Source organism: Dendropsophus ebraccatus, chromosome 7 (assembly GCF_027789765.1).
Source record: "Dendropsophus ebraccatus isolate aDenEbr1 chromosome 7, aDenEbr1.pat, whole genome shotgun sequence".
In the NCBI taxonomy this organism is placed as follows: domain Eukaryota; kingdom Metazoa; phylum Chordata; class Amphibia; order Anura; family Hylidae; genus Dendropsophus; species Dendropsophus ebraccatus.
The window spans coordinates 126,404,648-126,431,189 of record NC_091460.1 but is presented as its reverse complement, the minus strand read 5'-3'; the positions used below and the strand labels follow the sequence as shown (position 1 = coordinate 126,431,189).

The 26,542-nt window shown below is 44.3% G+C and overlaps 1 protein-coding gene across 1 annotated transcript in view; it reads left to right on the top strand.

Annotated features, from left to right (window-relative positions):
- Nucleotides 1-26,228, top strand: part of TACR3 (tachykinin receptor 3) — a 92,086-nt gene extending 65,858 nt beyond the window's left edge. The window contains exons 4-5 of the mRNA XM_069976802.1: nt 23,443-23,639; nt 25,907-26,228. Coding sequence (XP_069832903.1) covers nt 23,443-23,639; nt 25,907-26,228 — 519 coding nt within the window. The remainder of the gene's footprint in view (nt 1-23,442; nt 23,640-25,906) is intronic.
- Nucleotides 26,229-26,542: the final 314 nt, after the last annotated feature.

The following is a 26,542-nucleotide window of genomic DNA, read 5'->3' as shown; positions in this document are numbered from 1 at the left end:
TTTAGGTCTAGACCTGGGCTTTGGTGATCTAGATTAAAAGTTATATTTCAGGAACTGAGTTGTTGCTCCTTCTTTTCTATGATTTGATTTAATATGGGGTGGGGTCGTGGGGGCTGAAACGGACAGAAGAGGCTGTACAATAATAAAAAGGACACTTAATTTCTTATGTATTCCTTGGTGGAATATTGCTGCACACTAGACTTTCCATTCTTATAAAATTCTGCCCAAATTAACTTTTAAATTTAGTGCAGAAGTTTTAAATGAGAAGAGAGGCAATTCCGAATAGATACAGTAATCACCTGCTTCAAAAATGACTCACTTCCCTCCACAGAGTGATAGCTCCAGCTACTTATTTGCTCTGCTTAATCTAACGGCAGCAAACTCATTTCAGTTTACCAGCAGATTGATTCTCTTTCTTAATAATAAGTTCCAGCTTACTGGACCATATCCTGCCTATCACTAGAAACGTCCCAGAATGTCTCCTGAGCCTTTTCGCAACTTGTTTTCATTTAGTGCCTAATATTTTGTATATATTACGTTTAGTTCGGCAAGTCCAGTAACTTTTTGAAGGTGAAGCATGGAAAGCAAAACATGTAAATGGATAATATATACCAACCCTATAGTTGTAAGGCAAGTATAAGGCCATGTTCTTTTTTTTTAGTTTAATAACGACAGTGTTGGAAACAATGGCACACAATGCATGGAATAACAGCCATTAGTTATTGGTGGACGTTATTTTGTGAATAATGGCCATTCTTTTAAGTTGTTCACACACAGATTTTCATTTGCCCGTCTTTTCACCATCTTTTCTACAAAATTCAATGGACCTATAAAAATAGCCACACTCAAAAGGGTGTTGAACGCAGCCATCATTCAACCCAAACTTAAATAGTTGTTTTTGCCCAGACAAGCACCATCCGCTGCGGCCGCGCTGTTATCTCAGGCCGCATGTGACCCCTGCCTCCTGCTGGCCATCCTCTTCCTCAGGCTCCTGCTCCTCCCATAGGTCTTTCTTCCTCGGGCTGGCACATCCCCATCTCCTAGGGTGCACGTGCGCCGCCTCTGCTTAAATTTAAAGGGCCAGCTTTCCCTGATTGGCTGCTCCATAAGCCTTACTCTATAAATTGCAGCTCTGCCCTGCCTTATTTGTTGGGAGCCTCTGCATGCTATCTTAGTGTGTGGTTCCAGCTCTCTGTAATTCCTGCCCGTGACTCCTGCCTTTCTTGGTTCCAGCTATCTGTGATTCCTGCCTGTAACTGCTATCCTGTTTCCAGCCGTGAGTCCTGCTGTGTTCCTGCCTACCTACCAGTCTCCAGCTTCACCTTGCCCGCCACTAGCAAGCCAAACCAGGGGTAGTGACCTGGGGGTCGCCTGCCACATCAAGTCCATCCTGCCTTGCATCGGGCACTGGTGAAGACCTGCGGCCCCTTAGACTCAGCTCCCTGGTACGGCTTTTGCCATCGATAGCAGCGGTACAGCGGATCTACGACTCCAGTGGGAGGGAATGTGGCCTCCTTTCATGTCTGACTTACCATGATTTGCAACTGCTCTTAGGCGTAAATCATGGCTGAAATCTACATCTGCTTTTTGAATTTTGCAGAGCTGTGATTTGATTCATATTACGTACCCCTAGCTGGATTTTTTATTATCAGTGTTGCTTAGTGATAGTAGGATAAGGGTTTTACAAGTTTTGAGTACCCACATGTTGGACTCTTTTAAATTCACACCATACCTACTGTAAAGCACAACACAATAATCCCACTAAGCATACCAAAAAATGAACAGGAAACTTACGCCAGCTCAGAGCTGGCGTAGGTTTCCTTGCCGCACACACTGATGCGCATGGGATTTATGTAGAGGCAGTGCACCTCTACATAAATCTCCATAGTGTCGACGCTGCGGGGACAGAAAACGCCAGATTTAATAAATGTATACACTCCGTCTGGGATCACTAGCGGCGCCGCGAGAAACTGACATGTGAGTTTTTTTGCGGCTGCTATTCAATGTATAGCGGCAGCAGAAAACCCTGTCAGTGTACACAATGGAGTGTGTGGCTCCGGCCGCTCGCTCCATTGTGTGTGGTGGGGAGTTCTGATGCAGGCGCGCATGGATGCACCCGCATCAGAACTCAGCGGCGCTAAAGATCCTCTGGCCTGTACTGCAGTACCAGCTGGGATGATCTTTTCTGAGACCAGCCGTTCTGTGACCCGGGTAACGGAACGGCCGGTCTCATGCAGGGTCTGAACATAACCTAAAAAGACATGGCATGACTTTGCAAGAAAATGACCTACAGTAAGAAAAACCAACAAATACATCATCCTGCAACCACTATAGCTACACAGGATATACCAGCAGCCATTTAAAGTGACTCAACGCTGTAATCCCCCCTGGTAGAGACACCTGTGGATAGATATGTCTTTTAAAGTACAAGTCAATTTTCTTTCAATTTACTGCGTGACTGCAATTTTGGCAGCTGATTCCCTGTATCCTCTGACAACTCGTCCAGCTGTTAAAGCAGAGCTACCAAAAGAAAGTTGTAACATGCCCTTCAGAAGACATTAAACAAGATGAGAAAACTGTTGATTTGTTTTACTCTTATATGATTGGTCTGAGGCTGCAATGTTGCTAAGTCTTGATGACAACACATTCCCCTCTGACTTCTCTCCTTTATTCTGATTAGAAGGCTCTAACTAGAGATGAGCAAAGCCAATCTGGCAAATCAAGATTCACTGCGAATCACACTGTCAATTCGCTTCATTCTGCAAAGCATATTGCTGCTGTTTCCTTAAAGGGGTTATCCAGCGCTACAAAAACATGGCCACTTTTCCCCCTACTGTTGTCTCCACTTCAGGTGTGGTTTGCAATTAAGCTCCATTTACTTCAATGGAACAAAGTTTCAAAACCCCACCCAAACTAGAGACAACAGTAGGGGGAAAGTGGCCATGTTTTTGTAGCGCTGGATAACCGCTTTTAAGGAAATTTGCAAAAAAAAAAAAAATGGACACACAGGCTGTTTGGAGCGTCTCTGGTCAGGAGAAAGGTAGTTTGGTAACGGAGGTGGCCAGTCGGCTGTGTGTGGAGGAGAGAGCAGGATGGCAGCAGGCAGTTACAGCAGAGCAGGAAGAGACTAACAGAGCGATATAGGGACAGAGAAGAAAGGAATGGCGGAAATTGGATGACTGACTGGCTGACTGACTTTTTTTTTTAATTGTGATTTCCGATTTTTTTACACTTTTACAACAACATGCTTTAACAAATTTGCCCTCCTGTAATAGTCCCAGTATTGTAGCTACTATAGTTTGGCTGTTTTAATGAAATTTCTTAAGATTCGATTTGCGAACCTTAACGGGTTTGACCGAAAATATCTTTAGTTCTAACCCATCTTGGAGCTGACAATGTACGTGCATTATTAGCTCTGTCCTGCTTTGCAAATCTGGTTTCTCTAAAATTCTATTTTTGCTTCTGGTGAAGAAGGAACCTACGTAAACAGAAATCCTACTTTCCATTCATAACTCATAAGTCACCATCCGAAAAGATAGACAGTAATCGAGTCATTTTGAGTATAGCTACTCCTGAGTGTATCTAACCTCTGCATACTAGTAATTGCCTTGGCATGCTTGTTAAAGATTTTATATTGGTAAGCCTGTTGCACTGTCTTCTCAACGTTCATGATTTATAATATTTTTATGGACATATATATATATATATATATATATATATATATATATATATATATTTATATGATGTTTATTTCTTGAAATCTAAAGCATCTTACTTAATTAGACTATGTTTCCAAACATTTAAGGGTAAAATGCAATCACAAGCACTTAAGCCTATGGTATAATTTCCCTCCATCACATTATGCCAATGTCAATTTTCTTTTTAATTAGATCCTTACGATCACGTCTATGAATAGCTGCAGAAAGAGCACTGGCCTCAAATCTTTAATGTATACGAAATTCCTTGGTAAGGGAAAGGGAATAAAAAGCTAAGCTTCAGATGATACCACATCCCAGAGGCTTGTTGCACTTTAGGAAGTTGTTAACGACAAATAGTTGGCCGTTGGCTGATTAATTTTTTTGTGCAGCTGGTACAATCACTATCGTCCGCATATCTTTCAGTCTAAACAAGAAATGTGCGTCTAAAAAAACATTGCATTTAAATGACTGCGCAAACAATACAGCAATTGTTTGTGTGGCATGAACAATTGACCTCGCCAAGTAAAGGCACTGCAAATAAGCGCCAATCTTAACAATTAGTTCTCGTTTGTGGCCGCACACAGGGGCGTAGCTAGGATTCCCCTACCCTACGCACAACACAAAGCACTGTATGTGTATGTATATATATATATATATATATATATATATAAAGAACAGAGTTCCGCTGCACTCCTTCGGTGAAAAAATAAGTGTTTTATTTCATAGCAAAAAAGTTTACAAACTGCAACGTTTCAGTCTCATCACGAGACCTTTCTCAAGCATAGTGTAGTGAGTATCACATCATATTTATACAGACATGTGTTAAATTCAATTAAGTGCCAATTAGCATAATGGACTTGGTTCAAACAAAATACATAGTAAGGTCCCGGTTAGGACAATAATTGTGTCATCTGTATTGTCGCTGTGCTCTATATATAAAAATTCATAATATTCATATTTGTGCAAAGTGACATATTAAAATCATTCTTTAGTGTAGGGCGGAGTCAGCCACCATTCGCCACTGCTTTGGTTCATGAATTCCAGGTACGGCCCTCTTCGTGTCGTTCAGTCAAATCAGCATATAGGCGCCTGCGTGTACATCTCCTCACTGGGCACCAACTTTGTAAATGGATATACAAGTGTTGTCATGGGCGGTCCTAGGGGGACATGTCATCATAATACCAGCATTCCGGTAAGAAGAGTGGTAAGTACATCTGTTGCACGATCTTATCCTGAGTTAAGTGTCAATCTGAACACTGCTCTATTAGGGATCCTGGGGAGAAAACTACATGGAACTCCATCCTTCATACTCTGGGTTTTCTGGCCTGACACCGCGTCCAAGGTGCACGCACCATGGCGCGGTGAAAGTGTCAGAAAAGGGTGTCTCAACTGTTTCACAGTAAAGTGATGCAGGAGGCTCCTGCATCACTTTACTGTGAAACAGTTGAGACACCCTTTTCTGACACTTTCACCGCGCCATGGTGCGTGCACCTTGGACGCGGTGTCAGGCCAGAAAACCCAGAGTATGAAGGATGGAGTTCCATGTAGTTTTCTCCCCAGGATCCCTAATAGAGCAGTGTTCAGATTGACACTTAACTCAGGATAAGATCGTGCAACAGATGTACTTACCACTCTTCTTACCGGAATGCTGGTATTATGATGACATGTCCCCCTAGGACCGCCCATGACAACACTTGTATATCCATTTACAAAGTTGGTGCCCAGTGAGGAGATGTACACGCAGGCGCCTATATGCTGATTTGACTGAACGACACGAAGAGGGCCGTACCTGGAATTCATGAACCAAAGCAGTGGCGAATGGTGGCTGACTCCGCCCTACACTAAAGAATGATTTTAATATATCACTTTGCACAAATATGAATATTATGAATTTTTATATATAGAGCACAGCGACAATACAGATGACACAATTATTGTCCTAACCGGGACCTTACTATGTATTTTGTTTGAACCAAGTCTATTATGCTAATTGGCACTTAATTGAATTTAACACATGTGTGTATAAATATGATGTGATACTCACTACACTATGCTTGAGAAAGGTCTCGTGATGAGACTGAAACGTTGCAGTTTGTAAACTTTTTTGCTATGAAATAAAACACTTATTTTTTCACCGAAGGAGTGCAGCGGAACTCTGTTCTTTGTATAAGGAAAGACGTGGATCCAGTCTTCAGCCGCTGGCACCCTGATTCATTTATAGAGAGTGCACTCCATTGCGGATTTTATATATATATATATATATATATATATATATATATATATATATATGTATATATATATATAGGCTCGTGACCAAAAATAAAATCTCATGGGGCAGAGCAGAGAGCCAATGGCCAGTCCACTGTATTTAACTATAATGGCCCATTACAAGCCCTTGTGGTTAATATATAGGTGCAGGAGCAGACTACCTTCTGCTTAACCCCTTATGTACTGCATTGTGTAAGTGACCCAAAGTTCATTTACATGCTGCAAAAAGCAGAAGATAAGGGGATCTCTGCTTCACTGCTCATACACTGATAACCCCTAACCTCTGCACGCTCTAGACATTTTCCTACTTGATTGGGGCCAGAGAACAGAGGTCAGGGGGTATCAGTGCAGTGAAGCAGAGATCTCCTTGTCTTCTGCTTTTTAACCCTTTTTTGTGTTGCACTATGTAAGTGAACATTGGGTCACTTACACACTGGGGCTAAGCTGAAGGACACAGGCCGACTCTTACATTCTCCCCCCGGGTCCCCCTGCTTCATGGGCCCTATAGCAGCTGGCTGCCCTGCCTCTATGGTACCTATGTCACTGGCCACACATCTATCCTTAGGAAAGGGCCAATAGGTAATTGTTTACAGTTCTTACAACTTTTAATAAACATCATCACAATTTCATGTCTATGGACACTGTCAAACAGTCGCCAAAATCTTCACTTCTTCCATGAGCAACTTATAGAACTGAATAGATATGGCAGCAACTCATCTCTTCACCCCTACTAAAAGAGAATTCTACTTTGGCTAAACTGAATGAATCTATTTATGGTGCTGTGATCAGTTATGTTACCTTTATAATTTAGCTACACACACACAAAAAAAAAATGGGGTTCTGTTTCTAAATCACTAAAGGAAAAGTCCAGACAGACTAATTTTTTAAGCAAGTGCCGGGGAGGATAAAAGAAATAACATACTCTTACCTCCTCCACTTCAGCACTGTTGGCTGCATACCGCCGCTCCAGTCCCCGGTCTGAGCAGGGACCCGGGTTGTGACATGTGAGGTACGCCCAGCCAGTCAGTGGCCGTAGTCGGGTCCCGCCTAGGCTGATGACTGGCTAAGAGGACCTCACACGTCACAACTCGGGTCCCCGCTCAGACCAGGAAATGGCCGGGGACCTGGGGATTGGAGCGGCGGTATGTAGTTACCAAGGGCAGGAGAGGTAAGAGCATATTATTTCTTTTATCCTCCCCCTCTCCAGCACTCGCTAAAAAAGGGTCTAGATGGACTTTAAGTTTGGTGTATACATTAATATATGAGCAAAAATAATGTAATTTTTTTTGTAGTTTACAAATCTTCCCCTTCCCCTCCAACTATACCTGACAGCCCCTGCTATCCGCCACATTCATCCCTCTCTTATCCCATGTCTGCTGGGAAGTATTATTCAGTAGTTACTTTACTGGGGGGTGGGGTACTTTCTTGTCCTTTTTTTGAATCAATAAAAATCAAGGCATGAGATGTTTAAAAACACACAACAATATCTGGAGTTACAGTTTAAGGGAAAACAATTAAAGAATGAACATTAAAGGAAACAAACAACACATCAAACACAGCGTCGTTATATATTCCTTTTCTTTGATCACATTCTCAACATTCGCAAACACATTGCAATCCTATTGATCGACAAAGAGATAAATCAACTCATGAAGGCAATCATTTGATCATTTCATGGTATGTTACTCAGAAACGGAGAAAAATGGGGAAGTCTCTTATTATAACTTAAGCAGCTAGAGATCACAATCAGAAGATACATCAAATCTATCATCATCAGACACTTTTTCCCCCCAAAATGATATCAAACATCAATAAATTCAGTAAATTTACTATACCGCACTCCCATTACTAAAAACCTTACAACACTGTATTGAGGCACAAAAAGGTCCCTAATAAATATAGTGCACAACGTGTGTTCCAGAATTCTGGCACATTTTGATCTATAGTAATTGTACGTCTTCCCTTATACCTTGAGGGGAAGGGACTGGTATTGTTTTTGTCTCCTACTGAGAAACAGATGAACCTCACCATGCTAAGATTAAGTCATTCCCTTATGCCGTGGTCCTGGGCGCTGGATACTGGTATTGAACCAGCAGGTGGTCTCTGGTGTTTTAGGGCTACTTGTTACGGTGGCCAGGAGTGGTAACACCCACTCCGGGACACACAGGCAACCAAACCTTTGGTAGTACTAATGTGAGGTGCAGGGTGAGTCCCACTTTAAATAATGCATAACTTTACTTGAAATTATCTTCAGTGCAAGTACAGAAGGAAACAGTGCTTTTGTACTTAATAAATGTAACACCTGGAGTAGTGGATCCACTGGACCGTCACCAGCGATGGCACTAACCTCACCAGGGAGCGGAGTCTAAGGGGCCGCTGGTTTTCACCAGAGCCCGCCGCAAGGCGGGATGGACTTGCTGCGGCAGGCGACCCCCAGGTCGCTACCCCTGGCTTGGTTGCTAGTGACGGCAGACGAGGTGTAGCAGGAGCAGCAGACGTAAGATGGTGCTGGCAGAGGTAAATATGCGTAACCGCAGGCAACTGGCTGAACCCAGGAGAGCAGGGACCAGGAACTGGGACTGGGGACCAGGTATCGGACAGGAATCAGGAACAAGGACTAGGAATCAGGAACAAGGACTAGGAATCAGGAACAAGGACTAGGAATCAGGAACAACAGGGAGCTGGGCCAAACGCTATGGGAAGCATGTAGAGGCTCCAACACCTGTAGTGGGGCAGGGCTGGAACTTATAGGGAGTGATTGTGTGCATGGACCAATTAGGAGCGCACTGCCCCTTTAAACCTGGGACAGCCGGCGCGCGCGCGCCCGAGGAGGCGGGGACGCGCGCGCCGGCCGGCACAGCGACGGACGGGAGCGTGGAGAGGTGAGGCGCCCGCCGGGGCTGAAGAAGCAGCAGCGCCGGGTCCCTGCCTATGGACACCGGCTGCTGCATGGCTCAGAGGGAGGTCGCGGCGGCGGCCCGGAGCACGGGACGCCGCCGCGGCCGTGACAGTACCCCCCCCCTTTGGCCTCCCCCTCTTTCTAGCCTGTAGGAACCTTTTGATGAGATCTTGGTCCAGGATGTTAGCCTCGGGTTCCCAGGACCTCTCCTCAGGACCAAATCCCTTCCAGTCCACCAGGAAGAACCGTCTCCCTCTGACAGTTTTCATGGCCAGAATGTCTTTGACAATGTAGACGTCGTCAGAGACGGCTTGTGGGGCAGAGAAGGAAGACTTATCGGAGAACCGGTTGAGGACCACTGGCTTTAAGAGGGAGACGTGGAAGGCATTCGGAATCCGCATCGTGGGGGGTAGGCGGAGTTTGTAGGTGACAGGGTTGAGGCGCTTTAGCACCGAGAAAGGACCGAGGAATCGAGGACCCAACTTGTAGCTGGGAATCTTGAGTCGGACATATTTGGCCGAGAGCCAGACTTTGTCACCTGGGAGAAAATTTGTGGCGGGTCTTCTTCTCTTATCCGCCTGATCCTTCATGCGGTCAGATGCCTTGCGTAGAGATTGTCGAGCCTGTTCCCAGATTGACTGCAGGTCAGATAACAACTCCTCCACGGCTGGGACCTCAGAAGATGGAGAGAGAGGCAGAGGAGGACGAGGGTGACGTCCATAGACCACAAAGAAGGGTGACTTGCCTGTAGAACTCGAGTCCAGATGGTTGTAGGAGAATTCTGCCCATGGAAGCAGACTGGACCAGTTGTCCTGGCGAGCGGAGACGAAATGTCGAAGATAACTGCCAAGAACCTGATTGACCCTCTCCACTTGCCCATTGGTCTGGGGATGGTAGGCCGATGAGAAGTCCAGCTTCACTTGGAGTTGAGAGCAGAGAGCACGCCAGAATCTGGAGACAAATTGTGAGCCTCTGTCAGACACTATATGAAGAGGAAGGCCGTGGAGGCGGAAGATGTGCTGAAAGAACAGCTGAGCCAGGCGAGGAGCTGATGGTAATCCAGGAAGAGCCACGAAGTGGGACATCTTGGAGAAACGGTCAGTAACAACCCAGATGACCGTGTTACCCGCAGATGGAGGTAAGTCTGTGACAAAGTCCATGCCTATATGGCACCAGGGGCGGTCTGGAACTGGCAAGGGCTGAAGTAGGCCGGCCGGTCTTTGATGGGAGGATTTGTTTCTGGCACAGACGGTACAGGACGCCACAAAGTCCTTGACATCTTGGAGTAGGCTAGGCCACCAGTAGTGGCGGGAGATAAGTTGCCCGGTCTTTAGAACTCCCGGATGCCCGGCCACCATAGAGGAGTGACCCCATTTCAGGATGCGTTTACGGAGTGCGGGGCGCACATACGTCTTACCGGGAGGTAACCTCTGCAGAGTAGAAGTGGCAACTGGTACTAGGCGATCAGGAGGTATTATGTGACGAGGAGATTCCTCTTGCCCCATGACATCGGATGCCCGGGATAACGCATCGGCCTTGATATTCTTCTCGGCTGGACGGAAATTAATGGTGAAGTTGAACCGAGAGAAGAAGAGGGACCACCTGGCCTGCCGGGGATTGAGGCGTTGAGCCGATTGGAGATAGAGGAGGTTCTTGTGATCCGTGTAGATGTTAACGGGATGTTTAGCCCCCTCTAGGAGATGACGCCACTCCTCCAGTGCCAACTTAATAGCCAGGAGTTCACGATCTCCTATAGTATAGTTCCTCTCGGCAGGGGAAAAAGTCTTGGAAAAGAACCCGCAGGTTCTGGTCTTGCCTGATGTGTCCCTTTGCGAGAGGACGGCTCCTGCGCCCACAGAAGAAGCATCAACTTCAAGAGAAAACGGCTTGGAGATATCCGGGCGAACTAGAGCAGGAGCGGAGGCAAAGGCAGACTTTAGGCTATTGAAGGCTAGTTCGGCCTCTGGAGGCCAGCGTCTGGGATCCGCCTTCTTCTTTGTGAGAGCCACCATGGGTGCAACCAGGGTAGAGAAGTGAGGGATGAATTGCCGATAGTAGTTGGCAAATCCAAGGAATCGTTGGATAGCTCTAAGTCCCTCAGGACGAGGCCACTGGAGAACAGCTGAGAGCTTGGCAGGATCCATCTGTAGGCCCTGGTCGGAGACAATGTATCCAAGAAACGGCAGGCTGCGCTGATGGAAAACGCACTTCTCCAGTTTGGCATACAAACGGTTGGCCCGTAGTCTTCGTAGAACCTGCCGTACATGGGACACGTGGGTCTGCTGGTCGTGGGAGAAGACCAGGATGTCGTCAAGATAGACAATGACGCAGACATAGAGGAGATCTCGGAAGATATCGTTCACGAATTCCTGGAAGACCGCTGGGGCATTGCATAGGCCGAATGGCATGACCAGATATTCGTAGTGCCCATCTCTGGTGTTGAAAGCGGTCTTCCATTCGTCTCCTTCACGAATACGGATCAAGTTATACGCTCCCCTGAGATCCAGCTTGGAGAAAACTCTAGCTCCACGAAGACGGTCGAATAGCTCGGGGATTAGCGGAAGAGGATAGCGGTTCTTGACAGTCACCTTATTTAAGCCCCGGTAGTCTATGCATGGGCGGAGGGAACCGTCCTTCTTTTGTACAAAGAAAAATCCAGCGCCAGCAGGAGACGTGGATTTACGGATGAAGCCCTTCTGTAAGTTCTCCCGGATGTAGGAGGACATGGCTTCAGTCTCGGGCACAGAGAGAGGGTATACTCGACCACGGGGAGGAGAAGTTCCTGGAAGAAGGTCTATAGGGCAATCATAGGGCCGATGAGGTGGTAGAGAGTCCGCCTCCTTAGCCGAGAAGACATCAACGAAGTCTTGATAATCCTCCGGTAATCCAGACAGAGGCTTGGCGGAAGCAGGTGACCTCGTAGAGCACTTGGGTTGAGGGGACCTCAGACACCTATTAGGACAGTCCTGGCCCCAGCTGAGAACCTCCCCAGTTCTCCAGTCCAGCTTAGGGGTATGTAATTGCAGCCAAGGAAGGCCCAGTAGGATGTTGGAAGAGGAATGGCGCAAGACGTAGAAGGAGATCCTCTCCTGATGTAAGGCGCCCACCTGGAGGACTAGGGGTGCAGTCTGGCAGTGCACAGCTTCGTTAAGAATCTCGCCCGTGACCGAAGAGATTGACCGGGGTTGGGCTAGTTGGATCACGGGTAGCCGCCATCTTTGGACCAACGAAGCAGAAATGAAACTGCCAGCAGCGCCAGAGTCGATGAGGGCAGTGGTCTGGAGAACTTGCCCTGAGGGTGTCTGGATGGAGACTGGCATTAACAACCTTGGAGAGGTGGTATTCACACCTAGGGAGGCCTCTCCCACCGGACCTAGGTGCGAGCGTTTCCCGGACGCTGAGGACGTTGGGGACATCTCTGCCGGTAGTGATCAGTGCCACCGCAATAGAGGCAGAGATTCAGCTCCAGTCGACGGGCCCTTTCAGCAGACGTCAGGCGGGCTCGTTCCACCTGCATAGGAACTTCGGGAGACGACTGGGGCATAGGAGCAACGGGATTCTGGAACACCGGAGCCAGCCGGGGATGGCGACGGGGCAGACTCAAACGCCGTTCTTGCCGGACCTCCTCCTCTCTCTCGGAAAACCTGGTGTAGACTCTGGTAGCCAGTAGAATGAGTTCATTCAAGGAGGTAGGCAAATCTCGGGCAGCGAGCACATCCTTCACCTGACTGGACAAGCCCTTTTTAAAGGTGGCAATTAGAGCGGCCTCATTCCAGTCTAGTTCTGCAGCCAGGGTGCGGAACTGGATGGCGTAATCACCAACGGAGGACGTCCCCTGGGAGAGATTGAGGAGAGCAGTCTCAGCCGAAGACGCACGGGCAGGTTCCTCAAAGACAGAGCGGAACTCGGCCAGGAAGATACGGAGATTGGCAGCAACAGGATCATCACGGTCCCACAGTGGTGTGGCCCAGGCCAGAGCTCTACCTTCCAATAGGCTGATAATGAAAGCCACTTTAGAGCGCTCGGTGGCAAACTGACTGCTTAGAAGTTCGATATGCATAGTGCATTGGGTCAGGAATCCTCTGCACAACTTGGGGTCACCTCCATATTTGCTTGGGAGAGCCAGACGTAGTTTAGCAGAGGCTGCAGGAGGTGATGACTGCTGAGCTGTGGTATGCTGCTGTACGGCTGCAGTCAGTTGTTGGATCAGCTGTGACTGTTGCTGGATCTGTTGAGCCTGTAGGGCGACCACTCGGGCCACTTCGCGGATATCAGGCACCTCGCCGGGATCCATGGTTGGAGCCTACTGTAACACCTGGAGTAGTGGATCCACTGGACCGTCACCAGCGATGGCACTAACCTCACCAGGGAGCGGAGTCTAAGGGGCCGCTGGTTTTCACCAGAGCCCGCCGCAAGGCGGGATGGACTTGCTGCGGCAGGCGACCCCCAGGTCGCTACCCCTGGCTTGGTTGCTAGTGACGGCAGACGAGGTGTAGCAGGAGCAGCAGACGTAAGATGGTGCTGGCAGAGGTAAATATGCGTAACCGCAGGCAACTGGCTGAACCCAGGAGAGCAGGGACCAGGAACTGGGACTGGGGACCAGGTATCGGACAGGAATCAGGAACAAGGACTAGGAATCAGGAACAAGGACTAGGAATCAGGAACAAGGACTAGGAATCAGGAACAACAGGGAGCTGGGCCAAACGCTATGGGAAGCATGTAGAGGCTCCAACACCTGTAGTGGGGCAGGGCTGGAACTTATAGGGAGTGATTGTGTGCATGGACCAATTAGGAGCGCACTGCCCCTTTAAACCTGGGACAGCCGGCGCGCGCGCGCCCTAGGAGGCGGGGACGCGCGCGCCGGCCGGCACAGCGACGGACGGGAGCGTGGAGAGGTGAGGCGCCCGCCGGGGCTGAAGAAGCAGCAGCGCCGGGTCCCTGCCTATGGACACCGGCTGCTGCATGGCTCAGAGGGAGGTCGCGGCGGCGGCCCGGAGCACGGGACGCCGCCGCGGCCGTGACAATAAAACAGTAACAGCAGCTTGAGAGTAGAGCAAGTAAAACTGTAGCAGGAGGTAGAGGATGGATAGGAGGCCCTTACCTAATTATTGTCAGTACTCTGACAAGCGAAACCTTGAAGAATTCCTCGTATTCACGTTTAGATAACTTTTGCTTATCTGACCGCCTCTCAATTTCCGTGACCGCCCTGATAGGTAGCACAAGTCCCAGGCATCTGTCTCTGGGTGTAGCTAACTAGTTTTATCCTTCCTACTTAGTCGAGCATAATCAGTAGAGAGCGGCTAACTTGCATCTGTGCTCTACTGTGGATGAGCCTTTCTGTCCTCTCCTTCTCAAGGGGGATGACTGTTCTGAAGATAAGGATCCTTGGCGTAGGCAGGGAGTTACTCCTCTAACCCCAGTTACCCCAGAATTAGGTTCAGCAGTGCATTACTGCTGCAGTGTCTAGCTCTGGAACCAGATGTTTGCTCTTCCTTGTCTAACTCACAACTGACTAGCTCCTTACTGACCAAGAGCCAGACTAAAACTTACTAACTAAAGTAAGTAGTTTGTAAGAGTGTGTGAAGCAGGCTAAACCTTCCTGCATAACTGCAGCTGTGGACAGGGAGAGTGAGACACCTTGGTTGGAGTAGGGCACAGCAGCTAACTGCACTAACTGTAACACCTGACAGACACTTTTACCTGGGTGTGTGAAGATAAAGAAAAACCCATAGTGGGACACTACACTTCTAAAAGACAAATGTTTGAACGTTTAACAGTGTAGGGATATTTTTACTTCAGCACCTAGAAAACATAACAGAATCATAAATTCTTAAGGTTGCATTCACAAGTACAGGATGCGCAGCAGATTTGATGCTGTGTTCAGTTATTTAGATCACATCTGTTGTGGATCCACAGCAGAAAATCCACTGCGATACAGTGTATGTGAAGCTACCCTAAGAGTTGCCTACTCATCTACTGTTAGGGCAGCTTCACACATACCAGATTTATAGCGGATTCCACGCTGCAAATTTGCAGCGAAATCCGCTGCAAATCCTGGGGGGGTGATTTTCAACGTGGTTAAAGACCCGCAGTGGAATTTTCATTCTGCTGCAAGTATGTAACCCGGCCCCTTTAACCCCCTGCAGCATACATTACCTGCTTAGCGCCATGGCTACATGTGAGGCTCCTGTCGGTCCCGCTCAGCCAATCGGGGGGGGGGGGCAGGGGTTAAAGTGGCCGGGTTACATACTCCGAGCGGAATGAACTGCAAACTCACAGCGTGAAATACAATTTGAATCCGGTACGTCAGAAGCTGCCCTTAAAGGGGAACTATATCATGTTCTAAGAAAATGTTTCCTGCTTAATGTTTCCTATAATAAAAAGCTATTGCTAACTAATTTTCTCTGCCATCATTGAAATGTGATCTAGCCACATTTTCATATGCAATGTCGGAGCAGGGTATCAATTACTTGAGTGTTCCAAGGTTTTTACAATGAAGATCACTAGTCTCTGTTAGGTTTAGGGGTAACACTATTGCAACACTGGTTAGGTTAGGGAGAATGGGGGTATGACAATGCGTCTGCTATATTTTTACTTGTGCAATTACTCACTTACTAATATGACTCTTTGGCATCTTAAATGGAATCAGCCACTAGATTCATGCTGCTTGTTGAGAGCAACCTAAATCATGCCTGTCAGGATGGATGCTGACCCAACCGGCATGCAGTCAATTCTGCCGCCGGGCATTCATAAACGTAACCGACCCTGCATGGTCGTATCCATGAATACCCAAAGTTTTGGAAGCAGAATGGAGTGCATGCCAATCGGGTCAGTTATCCAGAAAAACATGTCAGATTTTTTCCAGAAACAACATGACTCTTGTCCTCAGTTTGGTAATGGTTTTGCAGTTTTTTACAAGAAAGTAGGTGTGTTTTTTATTTTGTCTTGGATAACCCCTTTAAACTATTGAAAATTGAGGCTGAACAGAACACTGTATTACTTACATCAGGATAGCAGTTCTCCTGAGATCTGGGAGAACAAGTGTGGGGTCACTCCCTCCATCCACCTATCGCTGATTGACACATGTCTACCTATACACAGAATATCAAGAAGTATTGAAATATAAAGAACTCATGAATATCAAGAAGTACAAAGTGTTCCCTGTGCTTCGTGTCTTCGATATCAATGAAGAAATCAGAAGAATGCCTGCACAGAACAATGTGCAATACGTGATACATTGTTCATATCAGCAAATAAGCAGCATAAGCCTGGCGAGAGCCTCTGTAAAAACATTTCGCCTTTCTTTGCATTAGAGGATTTGTCTAGGGATAAAAAAATGTATTGCTGGAAGTTACGTAAAAAACAAAAACAAATCTATACTCACCTACTTGAGCCCCCGCAGTAGCACAGGTGCCCAAGAGCAGGTACTTCTTGCAGGGGTAATGCATAACCAGGAAGCAGTAAAGATAAGTGGAATAAGAGGGCTCATGAATAAAGTTATTTTTTTGTTTTTATCCCACCCTGGACAACCCTTTTAATGAGATCCTTTTTATTAACCCCTTTAGGACCAAACCAATTTTTGCTTTTGAGCTTTCATTTTTTCCTTCTCATGTTTTATAGGTCATAGCGCTTGCATGTCCCCTGGGGGACTTCTATTATTACTGTGCTAATCTCACATAGGGATCAATGCAGTACATATGTACTGCATTGATCTCTGAGATCAGTGCTCCATTACTATGGGCTGCTGGAGCCCATAGCAAATGAGTACCAAGCTGGGATTAGCATTAGTGCTGACCACCGGCCCAGACAGAAGCATGGATAGCCCCCCTCCACAATCACAAAGGGGAGCAATCCATCCACTAGACCACCATTTAGTAGCATTTAAATGCAGCTAAATGAGAAGGGGACTTTTATATGCAATGCTCCGATAAATGCTATGCCATATCATCAGCATTCATCATTGATCAGTATTCATCATTCATCAGTATTATTGGCAATCTGTGCATAGAGTCTACCTGAGAGCAGACTCTATGCACAGATCAAAGATACAGGACAGAGATAAGTGGCTTACCCCCGCCTGTTGGTACAAGTGTTCAGGACCCCCGCATCCACGCTGCAGGGGTCCCGATCAGTCTGTGACAGGTTCCTGTCCTGTCACTGACTACCTTAAATGCTACGATCACTATGCATTGCATCATTTAAGGGGGTTAATGACTGAGTGACCAGGACTGCCAGTCATTCCCGGGTCTGGGGACAGTAATGTGTGCAGGGTAGATCGCATTGAAGCGGCCCTGGACACATTAAAACCTCTTCACAGTCAGGAACATATATATCCATATAGCCATATGGCTGATCTGAAGGGGTTTTATTTAAGTATAAATAGGTTTTTTTTCTTGGGGCTATCCAGTGATGCATACTAGACATGACCGTGACTGATCATACCTGGCTCCAGCACAACAGCTGCATTACAGGTTGTGACAAATGGCGCAGTGCTCACTTATTTCAGTGACTGTTATAGCACTTACAGCGCTCCCTGGTTCCAGAAACCACATGTTATTTTAACAACTGGTTAAAAGAAACTAGGGATAACAGGTTGGATCCCACTGCAGGTTATCTCAGAACCTGAATATTGCAGTGGGCATCACTCCTGTACCTGTGTTATCACTGGATATCGGTGTACAAGCATTTGTGGGAAGAAGTTTAACTATTTAGTAACAATTCAAACATTGTCTTCCATGACTTAGATTCCAGGACCAGGACAGGATTGTGCTGAAGATAGGCGATAAGAACATTATAAATGGGAAAATGCTAATTTTATTTTCTTTCACTGTGAACACATCTGGAGCTATGCTGACTCATAACCGGTATTATTTCTTGCAAAAAGTATCATCATAGATTTTCAGATTACATCTTGGGACCAACTAACAAGTAAATTCAAGTCAGTATGACAAATGAGTAGGCAAAGAAGAACATTAACATGCACATGAGTTTTGTAAAGGTCTGTGAAGGTTATTGTAAGGCATCTAAGCAAACCTCTAGAAGTTGATGATATTTGCTGGGTATTTGGTCACTGTATGCACTATTTATGTGCACGAGTTATGAAGTTTCTCTATCTGGCTAAGATCACACTATGGAATTTTGTGTCCTTTTTTCGGCCTTTTTGGACTCTTTTTTGGACAACCATCATTTTGGTGCCAAAAAGCAGCTGTTTAATGCAAATTACGACTGCCATTTGCATAAAATGGCTTTGTTTTGGAGCCAAAAATGATAGTGGTTTATTTAAAAAAAAAAAGGCTGCAAAACAAAGACATTGCTGATATTATTTTTCCGTTATTTATATACTGCATACACTTCTTATTGGGTATATGTATGCACAACATACCCATACAACATAGTCATTTTGGTTATGTATAGCACTAATAATCTAAGCATGGTACACCACATAGATGGTCAGTGTATCCACTAACGGTTATCCAGGATTTGAAAAAAACACAACTAATTTCTTAAAAAAACTTCTGTTGTGTGGTGTGTGGTGTTATGATTCAAGTCCATTGAATGGAACTGAGCTGCGAAACCACACACAAATTAAGTGAGGCTGCTTTAGACGAAAGCAGCTTTGTTTTTCTAAGCCTGGATAATCCCTTTAAATAGGAAGTGCAGCGAAACTGAAAAAGGCAGGCAAACCAGTAAGAGAAAATAATAAACAAGTAAACTTACCCCTTCCTGTGCTTCCATTGCACCGCTCTCAGACCCCATTGGCTGCTGCCGGCTGTCATCTTCAGCTGGAATCATACTGGCTCTTTCAGCTGCAATGTCACAGCCCGCTCTCAGTCACTGATTGGTTGAGTGGGCAATCACTTAGGTGGTTATGTGACGTTGCAGCTAGACGAGCTACAGGGCATTAGCGTCTGCCAATGGGACACAAGAGCTTCTCTATGGGGTATGTAGGCAGGTAAGTTCACCTGCTTTTTTTCAATTTTGTGGGACTCCTCCTTTAACTGTTCACTTCACATAGATCAACAATTTAATCATTCTTAATTTTCCAGTACATACATTTGAGCAACAAAAAAGTAGTTGCATCAATACATATTTAAATTTGTCAAAATAAATTTAAACCTGGCAAACTGATTAGATGAAGTCAGAATTTAATTGTGAACATGGGATAACAAGTCAATCCAAAAACCAAAGAAAATATTGAAAAGAGAGAGAAGGGGCAGAGCTCGCAGCCGTGCACTGTGCACTCCCTTCCCCACTGGGATCCGTTGCCAGGAAATTATGCTGACCACATTATCTATAGGGTTTACTGTCAGCACCGGACAGTTACAGCAGTTCCCTGGCTATGACTGACAGCCGGGACCTGCCGTGGATGACACAGGCACAGCTTCTGTGCCTGTGTAATCCTGGATCATAAATTGCAGTGATGGTAATTTAGTGTGCAGTGGTGGGAGGGGGTTAATATTGCATTGAACATCACAGTACAAATGCAGTTACATTCTAGAATTTTTCATTAATGTGGAACACACATACTCTCCCCTTTTCTCCAAAACTGAAACATTAATCAGTTTTTCTGCTGCTTTCATTAGGATTCTTGCCACACATTATGGAATCCCTGCAGCTGTGCCGTTAATGTGTTGAATATTCTATATGTTTCTACATTAAAGTATCAATTGCTACAAGGCATAAAAGATTACACTTCATTGTTCTAATTGTTTTGCTATTGTATAGTTAATAATGATATTCGCCTTAAACGGTATATTCCTGCACTGCTGTGCTGTGCGTCAGCACTGTAATCATGTTAAAAATGGAAAGTCATTGTTTCTTTATTATTATCATTATTAGTATCAGTAAAATTATGATTGTTTGCCTATTTATGTAATGCTTGAGCTGAATTTCACATTTTATTCATTTTAGTGTATTTATATAGTCTCTTCCCAAAAAGCAAAAGCTTTATTCCTCTTATTAGGATAATGGAATTAGGCGGGGGCAATGATCCTTGTGGTTAACTATGCATTCAGTACTACAAATGTACACATTCAGTGCAACTAAACAAAAGCCCTTATTATACAAAAAATAATATAATTTAATAATATAATATTATTATAATAAAAACCATTATGTGAAAATATAAATATTACCTGTAGCAGCCATCTTCCTTGAGGAGTAAGGAGGGGAGGGTGGTAGAAAGCCGCAGGACCAAACATATTTCTGGATGTGAGGTAAAGAGATCTGCTTGTTTTGCTAGGCCATGTTCATACGCTGTAAGAGACCGGCCGTTCTGTGAGCCAGCCGGTTTCAATAAATCTGGGCCATTGTGTATAATAAATTTGCTTCCACTTCCCAGTACCACAGTTCAATTGAAGCTCAAATTCTGGCATAACAGCCATATGAAATGTGGGCCTATATGTTAATTCAGGTTGAATAGATACCTCAACATGTCCCTTTAAGTAGCTCCAAAATCTGTGGAGCTTGGAATACCTAGCCAGAGGATACCATCAGGAAATACAGACCAGTTATTCTGCCAGAAGTTAAATTAGTCTGGCAGCTGCTAATACTTCCAATTCGTAAAGAAAATAACATACGGGAATTAGTGGAGCTGAACACCTATTTTAATGGTGATTGAAAACTGATATGTCTTCATGAGAGATTAACGAAAACTTAGATGAAGCAAAACTGCTCTGTGCAGTAGCGGATTCTAATAGGTCCATTTTGGGCGGAAGCCCAGGACGCTGAGCTCCTGAGGGGCCCATGGCCCCCAAAACAGACTTATACTTTCAGTGGTGTATTTTCTCCAGGCTACAGTTCAGCCATGATTTGCATAAAAATTGCTGCTTTTTATCGCAATTTTGCACAAATCAGGGCAAAACTGCAGCCAGGAGACAATACAGTAACATTAGAGAATATATTGAAGGACCTTATCATGCGACAATGATGTCACCACAGGTCCTTTACAGGCTGCACTATGGAGGAAAAAGACTTAGTAAAGTTAATCTGCCCCTGGCTTTGTGCTCATATCCCTCAGGCTGGCCGCTCCGTGCAGAGGGAGGATACCGCCCAGGGACTTCCTGGAAAACTTGGATATGAATCTGGTTCCCTCATCTCTAGTCTTGACTAAATGATTGTTTATCTAACAGATATATTAGGCCTTATGTATAACTTAAGTTTACATACAGTAGCTTAGATCAAGTCTTCTGTTTGTCTTAATTCATTGATAATAGCAAGCAATAGAATTTCATGTAGAGAATGTATCCAATCCATCTTCTTACAACAGGAAACACGAACTAGCAAGGCAGAAATCAATATCTGACATAGTAATGGAAAGGTTTGTCTAGCTGCTGAAAATGTTTTGTTCTTCTGTCCTAAAAATAAAGGGTTCTTCAATAATATTTGCATTTGCCTGTCACACATGGGTAAATGTTAAATGTGATACCTTTCCAATATTTTCCAGTTTAAGTTAAAGGTGTTGTGTCATGAAACAAATATAAAATCAGATGTGTAACACACACATATATATATAAAGGAGGACAAATATGCAGTTTTTAGTAAAGTAGTTTACGTCGCTGTTCCATTTTTCTTATCTATGCATCTATGATCACTTCCTAGTTTCCTCTCTTAACTGTGACCCTGCTGTTGCAGACACTTTCACCACAATCCCCCCTTGCTGCATGTGAAGTGAAAACCAACTGCCAGTACTAATGGGACAGATCATGTGACTGCAACTAAACTGACACAAGAAAACAAAAGGTGCAACAGCAACCTACAGGTGCAGGTGCTTACCGTACATACTCCCCCCTGTTGTACACACAATAAAAACCTGTTCTATAGATATTTTTTTTAAAAAAGCAAACTATTTCATCAACCAGAGTGTACCATGTCATCATGTTAAGGTGTCCTCAGAGACATGGTTCCTACTCTAGCATTCTCACGCTAGCACTACCCTCTCCTGTGCTAACAATAAGCTTACAATGGGCAGATAGGAGCCGTATCCATTGATGGCCGCTAGTGCATTATTTAAGTTTAGGTTGATTGATGGCTGCATTCAACACCCTTTTGGGTGTGGCTATTTTCAAAGGTTCATTGAATTTTGTTGAAAAGACAGTAAAAGGACGGCCCAAAAAAGTCTATGTGGACAACTTAAAACAGAGGTGAGATGCGGCGCAGGTAGCGTGCCACTATTCACTTGATCACTGCAGGGTTTGGATATGATTGTTTCCTGTGCTGTAATCGGCAACAGCTGTTGATTGTTTGAAGTTTGACAGGATTTATTGTAAGAGAGCTATGATTAAGGGCTAGTAAGCCGAGAGACCTTCAGAAGAATGACAGAGGCTTTGGGAACTTCGGGCGCCTCTGTCATTCTCTCGAAGCTGTCCCTGCAGCCGAGCATTTTCAAGTTTCTCTGATGAGGCGCTCGGCTGCCCGGGAGAGCTTCAGGGGCCTCCGGCGCAGGCAATGTGCGTCACACTGCCTGCGCCGGAAACAAGACTGAAGACCTGCAGCTGCCGGGAACGAGTCCCAGGTGAGAAGAATACTTTGTTTTTTTCTAGTGGTCGCCTTATACGGTGGGGATGCGGCCACCGTATGGGGCGACCATACCCTACGTATAAGACGACCCCGACTTCTAAGAAGATTTTTCTGGATTAAAAAGTTGGCTGATATGCAATAGTAAATTCCTCCCAATAATATTTGAAATTGTGGAAAGTATGTTTAGTAAAGTACATTGGGAGTAGTTTTACTATGATTTAATTTTGGGGGGGGGGGTTTTGTTGTTTTTTTTTGCTTTGGTTATGTGTTTTTATTATTACCTTAAAGGAGAAGTCCTGTGAAATTTTTTATTAAAGTATTGTTTTGGCCCCCAAGAGTTATACAAATCCCCAATATACACTTATTGCAGGAAATGCTTATAAAGTGTTTTTTCCCTGCAGTTACTACTGCATCAAGGCTTCACTTCCTGGATAAAATATTGATGTCACTTCCTGGATAACATGGTGATGTCATGACACGACTCCCACAGCTGTGCGGGCTGTGGCTGCTGGAGAGGATGATGGCAGAGGGACACTAAGGGACACAGGGCACTAGAGGGACACTGAGCATCCCTCTGCCATCATCCTCTCCAGCAGCCACAGCCTGCACAGCTCTGGGAGTCGGGTCGTGACATCACCATTTTATCTAGGAAGTGACATCACTATGTTATCAAGGAAGTGACATCACCATGTTATCCAGGAAGTGACATCACCATTTTATCCAGGAAGTGACATCACCATTTTATCCAGGAAGTGAAGCCTTGATGCAGTAATAAGTGCAGGGAAAAAAGCACTTTATTAACATTTCCTACAGTAAGTATATCTTGGGGATTTGTATAAGTTTTGGGGGGCAATACAATACTTAAACAAAAAATTTTGCTGGACTTCTCCTTAAACTTATTCATCATTATTGCAAATCATTGTCACACATTAAAGTATTTGTGTAACATGCGAACATAATACAAGACGAGTACATATTGTATTTGGCAGCAGATAAATGACATTTTCAGCAGTTTGTGATAGAATATGTTGGTAATTTTAGTCTTTTTAAATTTTTCAGGTGGTGAAAATGATGATTGTGGTGGTGGTGACCTTTGCCATCTGTTGGCTTCCCTATCATATATTTTTCATTGTAACTGCTCTCGACATCAAAGTGGAAAGATGGAAATACATCCAACAAATCTATTTGGCCATTTTTTGGCTGGCAATGAGCTCAACGATGTACAACCCCATAATATACTGCTGTCTTAATAAAAGGTAAGAACAAAAATTTCAGGAAGACCTTGTGTCCAGATCCATTAATTTACAAGCCTGATATGGCAATTACCCTTCGCGAATTAAATCAGCTGTTCTGAATGTTTAACAAGGCAGCAAGAGCTACTCTGTAGGGAGGGGAAAAAAATTCTTTGGCAAATTTCCAGACTGTGATTTTTGTTTTATAATTAGTGTTAGAAGCATTTAGAGTCAATGATCTGAAATAATGCGTTTCATGTGATACATATCCATCACAAGCCGTGACGTACTAAACTATTCTGCATTCTAACATCTTTCATCCGTTTGTCTTTGGATCACGGTTTTATTTTAGACCTCATACCTACAGATGTGTATGACTATTTGATTACAATTTGCATATATAGATATTAGATATATAATGCGTTTTTCTGTACAATGTTTTAACATATACATAATTAGAGATGAGACAATTTACATTACAAACGAAGTGAATTGCTTTATTTGCTGGGCAGTTGGCTTATACGCTGGCTGCTTTTGATCTCTGTGCCAATCGCTGACACTCTACCCTGGTTGCCTGGAAAAAGCTGGATCCAGTCCTGGGAAACGGGAAGAAGTTTCCCAGGACTGGATGCAGCTCTTCCAGGCACCTGGGATGGAGCGGCCTGGATTGGCATGGAGATCAAAGGGTGTCTAAGCCGACTGAAGAGCAAAGTGATTTGCTTCATTTGTAATGTAAATTCGCTCATTTCTATGCCTAATCTCTGGTATACAGTACATTTTTTAAATTGTCAAAACTAATAGTTAAAGGCATTTATGTGTTCAGTATATGTATCAGTATAATAGTTTTAACTGAAAATATGTGGAAGGGATACGTAAGAACGATACATAGCACATGTCACAAATAAAGTCTGACTGCCAGCACCAATGATTATTGCTAAAAGGAAGAGGTTGCATTTTTCCTGTGAGAGACATTTAGGTCCATTTAAAGAGACTCTGTCAGCAGGATTATACAGTCCTATCTAATGGTAGCATAAACTAGTGACAGAGAAGCTGAAAAGGATGATGGGTCACTTACATTGTTCTGTGCATCTCATTTAGAGATATTGTTCTGAATTACATGGACAATAAGTAGTCCTCTCCATTATGTGCATGAGCCCAGTAGTCCTGGATATTCATGAGAAGCAGAAAACTCCACCCACTAGCTGCTGATTGGCAGTTATCTATCCATGCTGTATATAGGCAGTCACCTGTCAATCAGCAGCTGGAGGGTGGGAAGGAGTGGTTTGGCAACACTCCTATTCTCCTACATATTAGGAGAATGGCTGAATAGAATGATGTAAGTAATACACCAATCTGTTCAGTATTTCTGTCACTAGTTCATGTTGCCCTCATTTAAGATGGCATAAACCTAGTGACAGATTCCCTTTAAAGAGGCTGTATGGCCCCACAAGATGTTTACTTATGGGTTTGGGCTGGCTTAAAAATAAAAATCATACTCACCTGCCCCAGTATCCTGCCACTGCTGTCCTGGCTGAGCAACACTTCCTGTTTTGTTTCAACATGCAGGAAATGCTCGCTCAGATAACCGCTGACCAAGGTGGGTTCTATGGCCAGTAATTGGTTGAGAAAGCATTTTCTGCATGTTGAAACAAAAACTATCTTCCCACAATATTTCTTCTTATACTTATTAAAATGACATCTGTCATTTGGGTTCAAAATTACATGTTATTTTGAGAATTGGCTGCCCATCAGTGCAATAACAGCTAATGGCACATTATTCTTGTTCAGGTTTACTAATTGCACTTTTGGTGTGGCTTTAATTGAATAGTCCATTGAATTTAATAGAAAAAACTGAAAGGACGGTGAAAAAAGAAAAACTGTGTGTGAACAACTAAAAAAATAATGTCCACTGTTGGCAAAAGACGTCTGAAAATAATTGTCATGATCGTTATTTTGACGTCCGTGCTGAAAACGTTCATCATTTTATACATAGTGTGCATTGGACGTCCGTCATTCCATTGACTTCAATGCATTACATTGCAGTCAGTTAAATTGTGGCAATAACGGACATCTTTTTAAATAGAAAACGCGGACGTCTTCTCTCTTTTTTTGATGTTGTGTGAACATAGCCCTATAGTGTAAATAATAGATGTGAACAAGACTTTATACTGAATTGAGTAAATTATAGAATTTTTTTTGGGTGTTTTTTTCAGAAAACACCCTAAAATTTTGTATTTTTGGAACTTCTTATGTTATCTTCTTTTTTTATGTCCTATTTGATTCCTTTACAGATTCCGTGCTGGCTTCAAAAGAGCATTCAGATGGTGTCCATTTATTGAAGTATCAAGTTATGACGAACTAGAGCTCAAATCCACCAGGTTCCACCCAACAAGACAGAGTAGTCTATACACAGTATCCAGAATGGAATCCAGCATGACTGTTGTATTTGACCCAAATGATGGTGAAAATTCCAAGTCTATTCACGGCCACAAGAAAAGAGTTACTTCGAGTGAGTCAACCTTGAACGGTTGCTCTCGAAAAAATTCTACAGATGCCTCCACGAATTCCATTTTTATTAGTTCACCCTGTACATCAGTAGATTGCTATTCATGAATTGCGAAACGGGCTGTAATAACTACCTACCGAAAGGGTAAATCTATTTTTAGCCAACCTGTATTAAATTAGGCATGACAAGAAAACAAGATTGTCCTATTTAATGCTAAGACCAGTACACATCAGTGAGGTTTGTTAGTTTCATGAATTTTAACCTTGTGTCGAAACATAGAAAATGGCTCCTTGTCAGTCCCTTTTTTCTCTCGCCATTTAAACATATCAATCGTCAGTAGGTAAATGTAAAGGCATAGTGTTTGCTTGTCTACTATTTTGTACTGTTTCGTGCATTACCAGTGCAATTGACAGCATGCCTT